The sequence below is a fragment of the Rhinolophus ferrumequinum genome, chromosome 26, assembly GCF_004115265.2.
Source record: "Rhinolophus ferrumequinum isolate MPI-CBG mRhiFer1 chromosome 26, mRhiFer1_v1.p, whole genome shotgun sequence".
In the NCBI taxonomy this organism is placed as follows: Eukaryota; Metazoa; Chordata; class Mammalia; order Chiroptera; family Rhinolophidae; genus Rhinolophus; species Rhinolophus ferrumequinum.
In genome coordinates, this window is record NC_046309.1 from 7895129 (window position 1) to 7911755 (window position 16627).

General features: G+C 53.6%; 1 protein-coding gene across 1 annotated transcript; it reads left to right on the plus strand.

The window, feature by feature from the left end:
* The first annotated feature begins 1920 nt into the window (after nucleotides 1-1920).
* TRPV6 (transient receptor potential cation channel subfamily V member 6) lies at nucleotides 1921-16529 on the plus strand. The gene is made up of 15 exons (XM_033098899.1): nucleotides 1921-2303; nucleotides 10066-10163; nucleotides 10330-10452; nucleotides 10806-10943; nucleotides 11228-11326; nucleotides 11447-11622; nucleotides 12088-12234; nucleotides 12319-12531; nucleotides 12842-12928; nucleotides 13014-13090; nucleotides 13360-13525; nucleotides 13856-13922; nucleotides 14244-14512; nucleotides 15599-15705; nucleotides 15877-16529. The coding sequence occupies exons 1-15, from the start codon at nucleotides 2056-2058 to the stop codon at nucleotides 16151-16153; spliced, it is 2292 nt and encodes a 763-aa protein (XP_032954790.1). The 5' UTR covers nucleotides 1921-2055; the 3' UTR covers nucleotides 16154-16529.
* The last annotated feature ends 98 nt before the right edge of the window (nucleotides 16530-16627 follow it).

Sequence of the window (16627 nt, forward strand, 5' to 3'; positions counted from 1 at the left end):
CTCCCAGCCCTTCACGCCCCTTTTGAGTGTGTTCTAAATTTCCCGTTTGTCCCGGTGACCCATGCAGGGGCCGCAGCAGGTGGAAGAAGCTGGGGAAGGAAAAGGAGGTTTGGAATGACTGTGTCCACCTGTAGCCTTCCTCCTCCACGTGCAAATACCTCATTGCCTTGTCCTCGCGCCCACCAGGGACTGCACTGGGGTCTTTGGCTGGAGCCCAACAGCACAGAGAAGTTGGGTGGGTCAGCAGGCAGACAAACACTGGCTTAATGGGCGCAAAGGTCCTGGGTTCAAGGTTTGGGTTCTAGCACCTTCCCGTCAACCAGCCTGAACCCACTGACCCCAGGGTGGGTGGGGAAGGCAGTGAATCAAACTGCACTGTTTGCTCAGGGTGCTATGGCCTGGCCTTGGGCCCAACAGCTGGAACAGGTGGCCTGCTTTCCCTTCAGATTTGAGGGCGGCCCTCCTACACCCCACCCACAGAGACGCCCCACCCTGCACCTAAGCTTCTTCTTTCCCCTACACACAGCCACACTCTCACACACACATGCTCACACATGCACATATCACACACACATACACACTCTACTCACTGGGTCCATCAGCCCTCTGAATCAGGGACACGGAGGACAAAAGCAGACTGGTGCTAGTGGGTGACCCACGCGTACCTGGGACTCTAAATGCCCACTCAGGCCCCAGGCCGCCGGCTCCTGGTGGCCATGGGACTTTGCATAAGCCAGGGCTTTGTTTTTTTCCAGTGTACCGTGTTTCCCTGAAAATAAGACCTGAGTGATCTTCACACAGCCTCCCAGCTCGCTCATATCGGGATTGTATGTCGTCAGACCAGGATGGGCTGTGCGTCCGGCCATCCTCCTTCACCGGGACTGAGCAGGTCCCTTCCCCTCCCTGGCAAACTCTATTTGCCAGTTGGAATGAGGGAGCGAGTCTGAATCTGGCCTCGGCCACTAAAGGGCTGTGTGACCCTGCATGATTCGCTTTGCCATTTTGAGTTTTGTTTTCTTCCCTTATCAGTAAAATGCAGATAATAATACCTGCCTCACAGGTATGACGTGAGCTTACCTGGGAATACTTAGTAGTTCAGGGCCCAGCAGGCTATAGCGAGCGGGCAAATAAGTGTTGCTTCCACTAAGTAGTTGCAATGTAGTATAACTTAGCAGAGTTCCTTGTTCATCTGAAATGCAAATTGAACTAGGCGCCCCGTATTTTATTTGGCAAGCCACTACATATCTGTCATGCTGGGGAGGGTCTTTAGAAGTTCATAGGGTCTGCAACGTGTCCAGGGGCCAAAGCCTGCCCACAACTCCATATTACGCACTAGCCCATGAGCTAAGAATGAATTGAACATCTTGAAAGGGCTGTAAAAAAGAAGAAGAAGAAGAAGATTGTGTGTCAGAGACTGTATGCCTGGGCTTGCAAAGCTTAAAATATTTACCTTTACTATCTTGGCCCTTTCCAGAAAAGGTTTGCTAACCCACCATTGAGGAGGGAACTGAGAGTTTTCCATATTTGTATGCGTGTTCTGGGCCAGGTGAGAGATTAAATTGGAAGAGTCAAGAGAAGCTGATTCCCCAGAGGAGGCACAGGAAAGGGGGGAGGGCCGGGTGCGAAAGGTGGGCCCACGCACTGCTCAGTCCCCTCAGACTGACTCCTCTCTCGCCACTCACTGTCTTGAGTCTCTCAGCCTCGTCTGATCTGTCCAGGTCTTTCTATAAATGTCACCAGTCCCAAAGTCCAGGGGAGGTCTCTCCAGTCTCTTTGAAGGCCTCCCCTTCCTGGACTGGCCTGGGGGCAGGGAGAGACCTCAGGAAGGAGTTTGCGCAAGGCCCAGATGGCAGGCAGCTCTGCCGGCCTGTCTCTTTAAATCTCAGGTAATTTGGGAGGAGGGAGGGGAGTTTGTCTGCACAGCTCCCGAGGAGCTCCTGCAGGAGGAGCCCAGAGAGGTAGTCCCAGCTCTTCCAAGTGTAACAAATTCAGAGTCCTCTGCAGTCTGATTGGGGCGCCTCCCCAAGACTCCTGGGGGGGCCAGGGAGGTAGGAGATGGGACCGCTACAGGGAGAGGGCAGGCCGGCCCTTGGGGAGGCCACTGTGGCACCAAGGCTGAGTCCAGTCCAGGTGTGGCCTCGGCCTCAGCCCCGCAAGGAGCCCGCGCGACACGACATGGGGTTGCCGCTGCCCAAGAAGAAGGGGTTCGTTCTCTGCCTGTGGAGCAAGTTCTGTAGATGGTTCCAGAGACAGGAGTCATGGGCTCAGAGTCGAGATGAGCAGAACCTGTTGCAGCAGAAGAGGTAAGCCTCAATCTGCTGCCTCTGCCCCCCCCAGGTGTGTCCCTCACTCCCTTCCCTTCCTTACCCTCCCGCCTCCCCTCTCCTCTTTGTTTGGCACCTCTGTCTGGACAGACTGTGCTTCCAGGCCTGGCTCCTTGGGAGCATTTTGTCTCAAGAGTCTTGGCCTGTGGGGCCCCAGGATACTGGGTGGAAGAGGAGGGGCTGGTCTGGACACAGGTGTTTGCTATCTTTAAGACCCAGTGCAATTATGCAGGCTTCTTGTGAGTACGGTTGACCCTCGCACAATGGGGGGCTTAGGGGCGCTGAGCGTGTGCAGTGGAAAACCCACGTATCACTAGGGTCAGCCCTGTGCATATGCAGATGCCCAATGGCCAGCTGCCCCGGGACAGTGCAGCTTTCAGCTGTGAGGGTCGACTGGACGGGGGTCAATTGAACTGAGCAGGGCAATTGAAAAAAACAAAATCCAGTTGTAAGGGGTCCCACACAGTTCAAACTCAAGTTGTTTAAGGGTCGACTACTCCCCTAAAGGCCAGGCTCCTTGCTGGGCCTTGGAAGCATTGTGGCATCATGGAACCTCCACCAGACAGGTGCTGGTGGGTTGGAACAATGCTTTATATCTCTACTCCCTGCCCTTGGAGCAATCTCTCCGACAGGAACATGTAGCACATATACAGACGCAGGTGGGAATGAATGAATGATTGAATTAAGCAGAGAGGATCTGCAGACTCTAGAAACCCCCAAAGAAGACAAAAGGTAATCACGGTGATCATTCCCATGCATTTATTGCATCTGCCATTGACCGTGGTCCTGCTATAGGCCAGACCCTGGGGATGAAGACGAACAAAGCTGAGTGAGACTTTGTTATTGTCTAGAACTTATTATTGTCTATTGGGGGACAGGGGCACGGGCAACTGGCCAAAATATGCTTAGGACAGAGGCTCACCCACTCCTGCATCCAGGTTGTAACCTTTGAGAGGCTGTAGAGTTTGAGCCCTAAGGAAATCTCACGTGTTGCTTCCAGCCCCTAAAAACTTCCCTGAACTCATGTGATGCTCTCCCTGCCTCCACCCCCACCCCTCACCCCCTTGGCAGCTTGGAGAGGAGGGGACATGGAGGAAGCTTGCAGCCATCCCTGTGTGTGGTCTCCACTCCAAAGTCTCTGTGGATCACCCCACCCACGCGGGGGTGAGCCTGAAGGGAGTCCTCCTCTTGGGGTTTTCCCTGGGCCCCTAAGAGGGCAGACACTATGTTTATTCATAGGGGAAAGCCTAAGGTTTTTGTGTCTGAGGCACTTTCTCCACCTGCAAATGCAGGGGCTTGCTTGAGCTCGACCAGGAGGGAGGCTAAGAAGCCACCTGCAGCTCCTGTGGTTTCTCATTTCTCAAGGATTCTGGGCTGGGGATGTGCTCCTTTTCTCAGTTTTGGCTTCCTGTCTCTCACACCAGCCGCCCACCTCTGTCCCCCGGGCCTGGGAGAGTGGGGGCTGAGCACATGTTTGGCTGATGACATCTTGAGGCAACAAGAATGGTATTGTTGTTGCTGACTAGGCCCTCACTGGCCCCACGCATCCCCTTCCCACTCCTAGGACCCCAGGGCTGGGGAGCCAGGCATAGAGCACAGAAAGGCCTGGCGGCTTGGAAGGGGTGGTAGAGGTTCCCTGTGTGCCCAAGTCAGGCGCAGACAGAGTGAGGGCCCACAGGGAGTGGGCGGCTTTCACGTGCCTTTTCTGCCCTGTCTTTTCTTAAGACCAGCTGGTGGGCCTCCTCTTGTGCCTTGGGCTAGAAAGGCCTGATGTCACCACTTTGAGGGATCCCGCTCCGTTCCCTGAGCTCTCCCCTGACTCCATAGCTCCTCCGTCCTTTTCTTCCCAAACACCAGGAGCCTGGAGTATTGTCTGCGCTCTGAGCTGTGGGCTGGCAGTCCCAGGAAGGACCCTGAAATGACCAGGAAGGGGAGTGGCCTAGGCTGTGCAGTCACCTAGCCTAAGGGGAGATGCGGGCAATTAGATAAATATGAGATAACCGTGTAGTGTGAGGACAGTATGGTCAGGTCAGGAGGTGAGCTGATGGAAGAAAGCAGTAAGCCATGTTACTGGCACCAATCTTATATAATGCCCAACCCAGCTGGGGGAGGGAGGGCCTTTATCCCCTGTGAAGGAGGCAGGCCCAGTGAACAAGTGGTGAAGTCAGGATTTGTGCCCAGGGCTCAGAGGGGGATCCGGGTGGGGCTGGGGGGATTTCAGGGGCATGAGCATGGTCCAGGGAGAAGGGAAGACTTGATGGTCTCTCCAGGACGACGTTCCACTTTCTCGCTGGTAGGCTTTGCCGGGGTCTCAGTCACGCAGTCCCCTCTGCACAAATCAGCATCATTGCCATCCAAGCTGAACTCTCTCCCCTTTCTCGGGCATCAGCTCTCCCTGGGTTCTCAATTGTCTTCTTTCCTGATGTTCAGTGCACTAAATGTTTATTGTGCACTAAACGTTTATTGAGCAGAAAGCTCTCTGCTAGGTTTGCAGGACATGAACACGCCACCTTCCCCGCTGTCTCAGAGCTGACGTTCTCATGGGCGAAATACACCAATATACAGCTGCTTGGTGATGCTTGGCAAGTGTCCTAAGCTGGGAGTCAGCTGTGTCATAGTTGCACAGAGGAGGACCCTGCGGTAGCTGATTGCGGCTGGTGAAGGGTGTGCTGGACATTTTCCAGGCACTGGCTCATCTGACCCTCACACCTGACCCCCTTGCTGGCACGTTCCCCCTCCCACTAGTCGACAGGAAGGCAGTGAACACTGGAGGTTCTCCTCTGTGCAGATGTAAATGCATGTGAACTGACATGTCTGTGAAAAGGAAGCCCTGGGACTCTCCAGCATATCAGGATTCCCTGGCTTAGTGAATGCACACACATGCGTACTTGCAGGCACAAGTGTCTACCTACGCACGTGACAGAGTTGTGGCAGGTAGAAAGGCAGCCCTGCTCCAAGTCTGGAAATAGCCACTTTCCTGGAAGCTTTGAGCCTCATCTCATTGCCAAGAACCTGACCTGGAGGGGGTCGGCCTCAGGTAACCAGTGTGTTCCTCCTCCCCACGCATGGCTGCTGCTTCCTTCATCTGTGGTCACTGCTCTGGGCTGGCCCCCTCCCCCGAGAAAAACTGGGAAGAGTCATCCAACTAGAAGAACCACATAATTTAGTGGGGAAAGCCTGAGGCTATGTTCTTGGCTAAGCATTCTGCCTGTAACTCTGTGTGATGTTCCGGCAAGGATTTGGCTATTCTGCCTCAGTTTCCTTTGCTGAAAAATGAGAGAATTATTCAGCCCGTGTGGCAGGGCTGTAAGGAGCAAAAGGGATAATAAGCAAGATGCTGATTTAGAAGCTGAAAAGCACATTTAACCCATAGGATTACTGTGATGAAAAAACGCACAGTAGCTAAAAGGCAACTTCAATGACGGCAGGAGCTAGAGGGGTTGTGAACTACCTCCTGTGAGAACTGTATCCGTCCCAGAACTGTACTCTGAGCTGCCATGTTTTCTGTGCCCTCCCCATCCCAAACGGCACCCTCCTCAGATAGGGTGCTTATGGAGAAACCAGGAGGACCCACACATGTCTATCCAGTCTCCTGAGCCTCTTTTAACGCCATTTCCAATCTTGATTAACACAAGAATGGGGACAGAGAAATGACAAATGAGGCACTAGTCCCAGCTCTGCCTGTGACTTGTTAGGACAAGTCATTTCAGGACTCCAGGAGTCTTTCTCCATCTGTCACATGAACAGATTAGACTAGTTTTCTAGGGACTTCCCTGCTCTAAAATCCTGGTTTGATTTCTCCTGTAGACACTCTTGATCCTGCCTAGTTTCCCAGTGACCCAATGCAAGACTTCACTCGTGTACCCCTCACACACACAGGCAGGTACACATGCTCAGGAATGGAGGAAACAAGGATGGGGTGGCGGGAACTACGAGAAGAAAGTGAGAGATCCTCACTTGGTGGCTAGAGAGAACCCTGAAGGGAAGATAAATGATTTGTTTACGCCACACAAAAGAAATGTACTAGGTTTTGTGCCAGGAATCCTGTAGTAGGGTTTCCACCAGTCTAATATGGAACGAGACCGTGCTATTTGATTAATAATTGCCCAGCAAAATGAAACAGTCCAAATCCTGCAAACATCTTTCACACTGTTATAATTTCAGGTTTGCTCTATAATTTCTTGTTGCTACTTAATGAGTGGGCGCTTAAAAGGCTTCACCATTTTGCTTCATGATTTTTTTTTAATAATTTTTTTTTTTAATTTTATTGGAAAATATTGGAGAACAGTCTGTTTCTCTAGAGCCCATCAGCTCCAAGTCGTTGTCCTTCAATCTAGTTGTGGAAGGTGCAGCTCAGCTCCAAGTCCAGTTGCCGTTTTCAATCTTTAGTTGCAGGGGGCGCAGCCCACCATCCTATGCGGGAATTGAACCGGTGACCTTGTTCTTAAGAGCTCGTGCTCTAACTGACGGAGCCAACCCCTTGTTTTGTAAGAAAACATGTATAGGGCATTTCTCACTCTTTTTAATATGAAGTATCCTTTTTTTAAAAAAAAGTGGATAATGAATAATTATATCTCTGAGTCAATATACCTTGGCACGATTGACATGTGGGGCAGGAAAATTCTTTGTTATGGGAGGCTGCCTGTGTGAGATGCTTAGCAGCACCCCCCACCAGAAGCCAGTAGCACCCCTTCCCCCCGCTGTAACAATGGGAAATCTCTCCAGACATTGCCAAATGTCTTGGAGAGCGGGCCAGGGATCACCCCTGGTTGAGAACCACTGCTCTGCACCACTTTTGTAAATAGGGGTTCCTGGTAGTAATGTGAAGTGTTCTATTAAGTAAAGTGAAAGTTTCCCTTGGAAAGGAGAGAGGATAATCTCACCATTCAAACAGGAAGATACTTCTTCAGTATCTCCCCTTCTTCCTGCCCTAGGGAGGTGTCTGGCGGAGATGTGGTGAAGATGTGTAGATTTTGCTCCAGATCTAAACTTCTGCGCTGAGTTGCTATGGAAGAAACGACCCATGCCTCAGGCACAAGAATCGCTGGATGGGTCTGTTCTTGCACCTTTTTTATGAGGGCCAAGAGTAGTCAGGGTTCTGGGGTCCCCCTTTCCACCAAGAATGTGAGCAAGGGCTTCCTCTGCTGTCCCCTTGTGGCCGTATGATGCTATTGCAGGTAATGGTTCTGCCTAATCCCTTCAGAACCATCCACGTGTGTCCCCCTTTTTGCTGGATTCTGGAGTTTGCCAACCAGAGGAGGTTTTGCAGCTCTCTACAGACCTTGCTGGGTCGGGTCCTAAGCTGGTTCTTCACCCAGAGCGTGGTCTGACTTGGGTTGCCAGATAAAATACAGGACACTGTGTTAAATTTGAATTTCAGATAAATAATGTTATTAGTATAAGTATGTCACAAATATTGCACGGGACAGACTTACACTAAAAAACAGTATTTGTTTCGTATTTAAAATTCAAATCTAACTGAGCATCCCGTATTTTTACTTCGTAGATCTGGCAAGCCTGGGTTGGACTGTAAGTAGCATCTTGACCTTCCTGAATGCACTAGGGACATCGACAGAGGCAAGAAAAGAAACACAGAGAACATTTATGGGGGACATTTACTGGCTTTCGTGATGTGTGGGGACCAAAAGGGACATATATATATATATATATATATATATATATATATATATATATCTTGGCCTGCCACCAACTAGCCTCCCCACTCATACCCTAGGAGGCAGGGAGCTATTGACAAAGCTGGAAATTGGACAAGGATCCATCTGTAGCTTTGCCATTCCGTTTCACACATTTAGTCCAAGTGGGGCACAAAACTAGAAGCTAATTGGAGGAGGGCAGGGAAAGGATACAGTGATGAGAAAATGGCTGATCTCTGCCTTCTAGTACCCCTGGTATAGAGGAAGAGGCAGACACCAATCCTTCCTGGAGAGGGCTGCATGTGTGCTTGCGTGTGTGCGAATAATGCTGGCTCTAGAATATGTAAAGAAGAGAGTTTAGGCCAAAATGTGAAGCTGCTGCTGCTGGTGGTAGTGCTGGTGGTGAAGGGGGGTTGGGAGGAAGGTATATAACAAACTTGTTTGGCAGCTATGTTTGCATACCAAGCATACTATTTTTTACTTAGATTATATGTTTGCTCAAGGTTGGCTTAGGGGGTGGCCAATGAAAATAATAAGGAGAGACAGTAAAGCCAAACCACCTTTTGGCACTGCTACTAATTCATTCATTTTACAGAGGTTGGGAATGTCTACCATATGCTGGGCACAGATCCCAGGAACACAGAGGAGACAATGAATGGGGAGGGGGTAGGGGTTAAATTTCAGCCGGGAGGAGCGTTATGGCGCAGGCACAGAATGGCAAGCTCTGGGGCAGGGAGGCCACAATGCTGCGTGGGAGGACGAGCGCGCGGACAAGCAATTGTACAAAGACTGCGAAGGACCTCTGGGTTCCTTCTCCTTGACCATTTAAGGACCCACTGGACCTTCGTAAGCTGTGATTGCATTTGCCAGCTTTGGGAAGGATGGACTGGGGGTACACAGGGTGTGGGGAAACTAGTTACGAGAGCATTTTGCTCACTTTGGGCTAGAAAAGGACATTGATTAACGAGGGGCAGACAGGATGAGGAGGTAGGGACTGAACGGAGAGAGAATTAGATGATGAATGGCAGGGCCGATACGGAATGAGGGGCGCCAGTATTCCGGGACGGGACGTGGGAGTCTCCAGCTCATTCCTACCTGTCCGATCACCCTCCTACCCCCAGTGCTGGAATTGATTTCCTGCCACTACCGTATGGCAGTCTGTGAGCTCCTGTCTGGGTCTTTGTATTTGTCACAGAATTGGCCATCTCTGAATAAGGAGGGTTATTTCATTCGCTCCTATCGAAAGACCAAATGGCTCTGGGCCGAGAGAGAAAATTGAATGAGAGGGGTCTCACGTGTCTTGGTTGGAGTAAGTTTTGAGTTAAAAAAAAAAGGTTTTTATGTTCATTGTCGGCCTAAGACTCGAGAGAGGATTTGGGGAGGCCACAGAAGAACATTTTTGCTGAAAGCAAGTGAGAAGCAGCTGGGAAGCAGGAAGAGACGAAGGGGCCAGGAAAACAAAAAAGATGCTCTGTTGCTTCTGGATTGAGGCCTGAAGCTCCTGCTTTAGGGAGGAAAGTGCCAGGATCAAAGGGTGTTGTCGAGGTCTAGGAAGGAGAGCATCACAAAACACGGAGAAAATCTGCTAACGTCCACAGTCCACATGTCGACTTCCTCCACAAATCAGCCAGAGGAATTCCTTGTACTCCTAGTCCTTGGAAACAAGGCTTATCACGGAGGGTAATCTCAGGACACTTGGTGAAGCTGATTCAGGGCTGTCCAGAGTCAGTAGGTCAGGAGGTGAATGGGTGTTTGAGTAAGACTTCTCCCGCCCAAACCTGATGTGCACAGATAACACATTCACACACATTCTAGTGCCCGTCCCTGGGGGTAGGGAACCACTCACTGACATTCTCCCACACAAGCGCAAAGGGGGAAAATTGGTTTGGATTGAACGACTGGTCAGGAAAAACAAGATCAGGCAACCCATTTGCACCCCAGTGGCCTCACTTCCCTGGATCAGAGACCTTGGGGTTCATTGTCACCGAGGTACATGTGTTTGTATATGACGGAGCAAAGCCATCACCTCTCGTTCCACCACGGGGCATGCTCACGGTCACCCCCTTTCTGATCCCATTCCCTTGTAGGATCTTGGGGTGTCCTCTCCTTCTAGCAGCCAAAGAGAACGATGTCCAGGCTCTCAACAAGCTGCTCATGTACCAGCCCTGTGAGGCACACCAAAGAGGTAAGGAAGGAGGAGCAGCGCCTGCAGTGCCGCCCTCCTCCTGGGCCAGCCCCTGTCCGTGGCTCCCCAGCATAGCCCAGAACCTTCTGCTGTGGGCCCCCAATCTCTGTTGTCCCTACTCCCCTGCTCAGAGGCACCCTGTGCCTCTTCTTTCCGTCAATGCCAGGAGCGCTGGGGGAGACAGCACTGCACGTAGCGGCCCTCTATGACAACCTGGAGGCGGCCATGGTGCTGATGGAAGCAGCCCCGGAGCTGGTCAAAGAGCCCATGACATCTGAGCTGTATGACGGTGAGGAGCCAAGGGGCCGGTGAGGGAGGGAAGGGGATACCTGTTGGGTATTTCAAGCCAAACTCTGTGGGGGGTAATTTGGGGAAGCCAAAGGGGAGATCTGAGCCCCCCTACTCTTTATATCCCTTTTCCATCTCCTTTGACCTCCTTACTGTACATCATTAGGGCACCAACCCCCTGAAGTGGAGAGGCCTGGAGAGTGGGCAGCAGCGGGATCCCCTGGGCACCCTGCCAGTCCCAGGGCTCTCTGTCCCCACCCTTCAGGCTGTCCTGGTGTAGGACCATGTGTAGATGTGGGGCCCCCTGCAGGATCCTGGGAACAGACCCATGACTGAGGGCTCCCCCTGAACCAGGTCAGACTGCACTGCACGTAGCCATCGTGAAACAGAACATGAACTTGGTACAAGCCCTGCTGGCCCATGGGGCCAGCGTCTCTGCGAGAGCTACAGGCACAGCTTTCCACCTCAGCCCCCACAATCACCTCTACTTTGGTGAGAGCCAGGGCCAGGACCAGGGCCGAGAGGAAGGGGAGGTGGGCGGCGGGCAAGAGCCAAGGGAGGGTGGGCTAAGGCGGGCTCCGTGCCGGGGACGCCGGTGTGCGGGGTCGGCCCTAACAGGGCTCGAGGCCAGAGCGGCCCTCTGCACCTTCCCTGCCTGTGCTTCTGCTAACAAGTGTCCCCGGGCCCAGAGCTGAGCTGTGGGGAGGAGGCGGCGGTCCCTCGGGGACACCGCGGGCCCTGCCTGCTCTCGTGCCATGGAACCTCTGCGTCCCCAGGGGAGCACCCTTTGTCCTTTGCCGCCTGCGTGGGCAGTGAGGAGATGGTGCGGCTGCTCCTTGAACACGGCGCTGACCTCCGGGCCCAGGATTCCCTGGGTAGGTGCTGGCGGTGGGAGACGAGGGGCCGGGGCAACCGGCAGGCCACGCCTGGGCTGGGCGTGGGGAATGTCAGGGCCTTGGGTCCAGCGGCCACGTGACCCCCGTGTCGCCCCCCAGGAAACACAGTGCTGCACGTCCTCATCCTGCAGCCCAACAAAACCTTTGCCTGCCAGATGTACAACCTGCTGCTGTCGTACGATGGGCGTGGGGCCCACCGGCAGTCCCTGGACCTGGTGCCCAACCACCAGGGCCTGACGCCCTTCAAGCTGGCCGGAGTGGAGGGCAACACTGTGGTGAGGGACCCCGAGCCCCACGCTGTCCTAATGACCCGCACCCTGTACTTCTAGCCCTTCGAGGAACCAGATGTGAACGCTCATCCCATTGGCAGATTGGAATTTCTGTCTCAGCCTGTCTCTCTTGACCTGTCTTGCCCTGTTCTCTTCCCTGAGGTGTTGGGGGCTAAGAGTCTAGGTCCCGCCCTGGGTGGTTCATAACGGCCACGTCCACCTGCCCTTCCAGCCTCCAGAGCAGAAGCCCTCTGGCCTCTCACCTCCTCCTTCCAAGCTCTGGAGGGAGTTATGGGGGCGGGGGGACAGAGGACCAAGGCAACAGCGTGTGTAGGGTTCTTCTGCCCAAAGGCTGGCCGTTGAGTGAAGAGCAACTATGCTCTTCAGGGGTGCCGTCCTCCCGGGCACACTGGCATTCTGTGACCCCTCCCTTCGCTTGCAACCTCCTGACTCAGCTCCCGTCTCCCTTAGATGTTCCAGCACCTGATGCAGAAGTGGAAGCACAGCCAGGGGACATTCGGGCTGGTGACCTACACCCTCTATGACCTCACGGAGATCGACTCCTCCGGGGAGGAGCCATCGCTGCTGGAACTTATTGTCACCACCAAGAAGCGGGAGGTATGGGGGTCTTCAGGTTAGAAAGCAACTGGGCAGGGACGTCAGGGTTTCTGAGCCGCTTGCCCTGTTCTCCTCCGGCCACAGGCTCGCCAGATCCTGGACCAGACGCCCCTGAAGGAGCTGGTGAGCCTCAAGTGGAAGAGATACGGGCGGCCCTACTTCTGCCTGCTGGGCGCCTTGTACGTGCTCTATATCATCTGTTTCACCATGTGCTGCATTTACCGCCCGCTCAAGCCCAGGACGGATAACCGCACCCAGCCCCGGGACAACACACTCCTGCAGCAGAAGCTACTTCAGGTGAACCCCCAGGAGCAGCAGAGCTTTGGGGCAGGGCCAGCTCTCTGCCCTCTGTCAGACCTGTATCACTTTCCTGTCCTACAACCCACCTCTCTCCCCTCACCCAGGTCTCAAACACATGGGCACAAACTACATGCACACAGAAACACATGTGAACTCAAAGGGCAGAGGTTGAGATGGCCAAACCTAACGGGGTAAAAACAATCGGACAGGGCCGGTGACCCTCCACAAGGGACAGTGCCTTCCATCCAGGGGCAGGTGGGGCAGATGCATGGAAGCCCTGAGTGCTCTGACCACGTTTCTCCCCCAGGAGGCCTACGTGACCAGACAGGATGGCGTCCGACTGGTGGGGGAACTGGTGACTGTCATTGGAGCTGTGATCATCCTGATCTTAGAGGTGTGGTGCGCACAGGGTCTGGGATGGGCTGTCGGCCCCCCGGGCCCAGCCTGAGCCCCAGCGACAAGTGCCTTTGTCTCTCCAGATCCCAGACATTTTCAGGGTGGGGGTCACCCGCTTCTTCGGACACACCATCCTTGGAGGGCCGTTCCATGTCCTCATGTGAGTCTCCTCTCGCCCCCAGCCTGTCCCTCACTGGGGCTCCAGGCTCACTCCCTGGCTTCCTGACCCCTGAAGAACTTTCACCCCAGAGGTGCAGCTCCTGTGATGTGTGTGTGTGTGTGTGTGTGTGTGTGTGTGTGTGACCCTGTGTATTGAGCTTGCGAAGGCTGAAGCTGACTGTGTGGGTACTGTCTCCGTCCCACGCTTGCTCTTGGGTGCCCAGGAAGATCCCAGACCCACTCACTCGCCCCTCCCTGCTCTCCCCCCAGTGTCACCTATGCCTTCCTGGTGCTGGTGACCATGGTGATGCGGCTCACCAACACCACCGGGGAGGTGGTGCCCATGTCCTTCGCCCTGGTGCTGGGCTGGTGCAATGTCATGTACTTCGCCCGAGGATTCCAGATGCTGGGCCCCTTCACCATCATGATCCAGAAGGTCCGTGCCTCACCCCAAGCTTCCTAGAGAAAGGTCCTAGAGAAGGGGCTGCGAGTATTTCTGTAAAGGGCCTGATCTAGGGATCTCAGGCTTTGTGAGCCACACTTAGTCTCCATTGCATACTCTTCTTTTCCTCCTTCTCCTCTTCTTTTTTTTAATCCTTTAAAAATGTAAAACCATTCTCAGTTCAAGGGCCGTACCAAAATAGGCCATAGTTGGCCAACCTTGTCCTAGAGGGTGGAGCTGTGAGTTCTCATGGTTTAGACCCGTTAGAGGCTTGAAGGGACCGTGGCTCAAACCTGTGTTCTCCCTCCCCTCTCGCCCTTCTAGATGATTTTTGGTGACCTGCTGCGATTCTGCTGGCTGATGGCTGTGGTCATCCTGGGCTTTACCTCAGGTAAATCATCCATTCAGGATGGGGGCTGTGGGAGGGAGAGGGTGGGGGAGCCCAGAGCACAGAATGGCTCAGATAAGCTTGGGGAAGGCAGGAGGGAAGGGAAAACTGGGAACGTTACAGAGAGGTGGCTCTTGGGATCAGGAGGATGAGCCACATAGAAAACAAGGCCACATGAGAGCCCAAAGTTACTGAGCGACGAAGGGCTGGGATGGTGCTATCTGGCTGGGAGGTGAAGGAAACAGGCAGTGGAGAGCTGGCCTGGTTCAGCCATGTCCATGGTTCCCCTCAACATGGTAACTCTCACCCCCTTGGGTGGAGCAGCCTTCTATATCATCTTCCAGACGGAGAACCCCGATGAGCTGGGCCATTTCTACAACTACCCCATGGCCCTGTTCAGCACCTTCGAGATGTTCCTCACCATCATCGATGGCCCTGCCAACTATGACGTGGACCTGCCCTTCATGTACAGCATCACCTATGCCGCCTTCGCCATCATCGCCACGCTGCTCATGCTCAACCTCCTCATAGCCATGATGGGTGACACTCACTGGCGGGTGGCCCACGAGCGGGATGAGCTCTGGAGGGCTCAGGTGCGCCCCCTGGTGGCTGGGAGACTTAGTGCAAGTCATTCCCTTCCTGCTGAGGACAGGGACACATTCAGGTAGAAGCAGGATATTTTGACCCTACATCTGTTTGGATGGTTACTGCACAGTACACAGACTAAGGTAAAGTGTACGGAAGAACTGGATTAGCAATACCCCCAAGCAATGCTGGAATAGCTGAAAAGAATCCCTCAGTTTGCTCAAAAATTAAAAAACCCTCAGTCTTTTCTAGAATAATCAAGAAGACATAAATCAAGAAATAAGGCTAATAGGTATGAAAGTGGCATTCAGTACATGTTGTTGCTGAATAAAAAGCTGGAGTACCACATCTTTTTGGCAATATTTAAGTCTTCAAAATTTGACCCAGAAAAATAACACGTTAAAAATAATGCCACAAAAACTCCCTATAGCAGCAGAAATCATGTTCAGCCAGAGCATCGTGATGGGGACAAAGGCCATTAAATGCATCACATCATCATTTAAAAATGTACGTAGAAAATAATTTATCTCAGCAAAATAATTTCAGCAAAATAAAAATGGAAATGGCACAAACTGGATGGCACTTAAGGGTGCTTTGTAGAAAATGGAGTTTAAAAAACCCAAACTGGCTAAATGGGATTTGCTCAGGAAAATATTTTTTCCATGCAAATGTACTATGAGATTGCTCAGTAGGATGCTTGCATTTATAAACAGTCGGTATGTCTGTAGGGTCGAAATATGCTGTAGCCCTGAGGACCTCTCTCTGTTTGCTTTGCTCACCTTCCTATTCTCCTTGGACTGAGATCGCTCAACCTCTTGCAGGACCTGCCTGGCATCAGCATGGGTGTTGGGTCACTGGGCAAAGAACGGCGGGGCTCACGTCCCATCAACTCTCCCACAGAAGGGGGTCGACACAGCTGACACCACTGGCACCACCGTCAGCTTAGCGGTGCTGTTTGTCACCCCTGGGAAACCATGAGCTCCTGCGTCTCCCAGCTGTTGCTTAAACTGTCATCCCTCTGCCTGGCACCCTCTTCTCCCAGACCTTCTGACTTCCCCACCCTCTCTGACTTCCCCTTCTGTCCCCCCACGCAGGTCGTGGCCACCACGGTGATGCTGGAGCGGAAGCTGCCTCGCTGCTTGTGGCCTCGCTCGGGGATCTTTGGGCGAGACTATGGGCTGGGGGACCGCTGGTTCCTGCGGTGAGTGACAGTGCGGGGCTGGCTTCTGCTCAGACCCCCTCCTGCTCCTGGGGCCCCGTGCCACACACACTAGCAGCGGATGAGGAAAAGGCCCGCTGTGCTGGGGATGCAGTACAGGCAGCAGACAGCCCCCTGGCCTTGGCTACCTCTCAAGTCCTCTGCTCTCCACAGGGTGGAGGACAAACAGGATGTCAACCAGGAGCGAGCCCGGCGCTACGTACAGGCTTTCCACAAACGGGGCTGGGACACCTCAGACAAAGATTCGGAGAAACTGCAGCCCCGCCGCCCCTCCGGCCCCCACCTGCCCCTTCCTGACCCCTCAGTGTCACAGAGCATGTCCCGCGGCAACACCCACTGGGGGAAACTTCGGCAAGGGACCCTGAAGACAGAACTGAGGGGGGTGGTCAACAAGGGCCTGGAAGAGGAGGGCTGGGAATATCAGATATGAGCCTGTGTTCTTGCTTCGGTTCCCAGCAGGCGCTCTCCTTGTCCTGGGAATGTCACAAAAGCGAAACCCAAAATACCTAGACATCTCACCCTCCCAGGTCGAGGAGGAAAGGAGGAGAATAGTTGGGAAGACCTGTGCCCTAGGTCTCCTCTACTCCTTCAGCTCCGGAGCAAAGGGAAAGCCAGGGGGGTGGCCGGCGCCCCCTCTTTGGCCCTAATGAAGGCTCCCTGCACTGTCAGAGCAAAGCACTTTAAGGGTAGGCTTGCCACCTCTGGCATCCAGTCTCTACCCCAGTGTATCCAGGATCCCCGAGCGGGAAGGGGGAGAGCCCTGCCCCGTGGGGGGGGGACCTCCAGAGAGTTCTGGGGGAGGTTTGTGGAGGACGTGTGTGAGTGAGGGGACAGATACTACTCCGGGGGTGGGGTGAAGCTGGTGGAGTCTTGTCACCTTCTCCCTTCCAATAAACGTGTTCCC

What these genes read in the sequence shown, in the direction of transcription:
- TRPV6 (XM_033098899.1), top strand. Translation starts at nt 2,056, where the DNA reads ATGGGACCGCTACAGGGAGAGGGCAGGCCGGCCCTTGGGGAGGCCACT. An exon ending in TGATCATCCTGATCTTAGAG is followed by an intron (nt 12,929 to 13,013) that starts GTGTGGTGCGCA and finishes TTGTCTCTCCAG; the next exon opens with ATCCCAGACATTTTCAGGGT. An exon ending in ATGAGCTCTGGAGGGCTCAG is followed by an intron (nt 14,513 to 15,598) that starts GTGCGCCCCCTG and finishes CCCCCCACGCAG; the next exon opens with GTCGTGGCCACCACGGTGAT.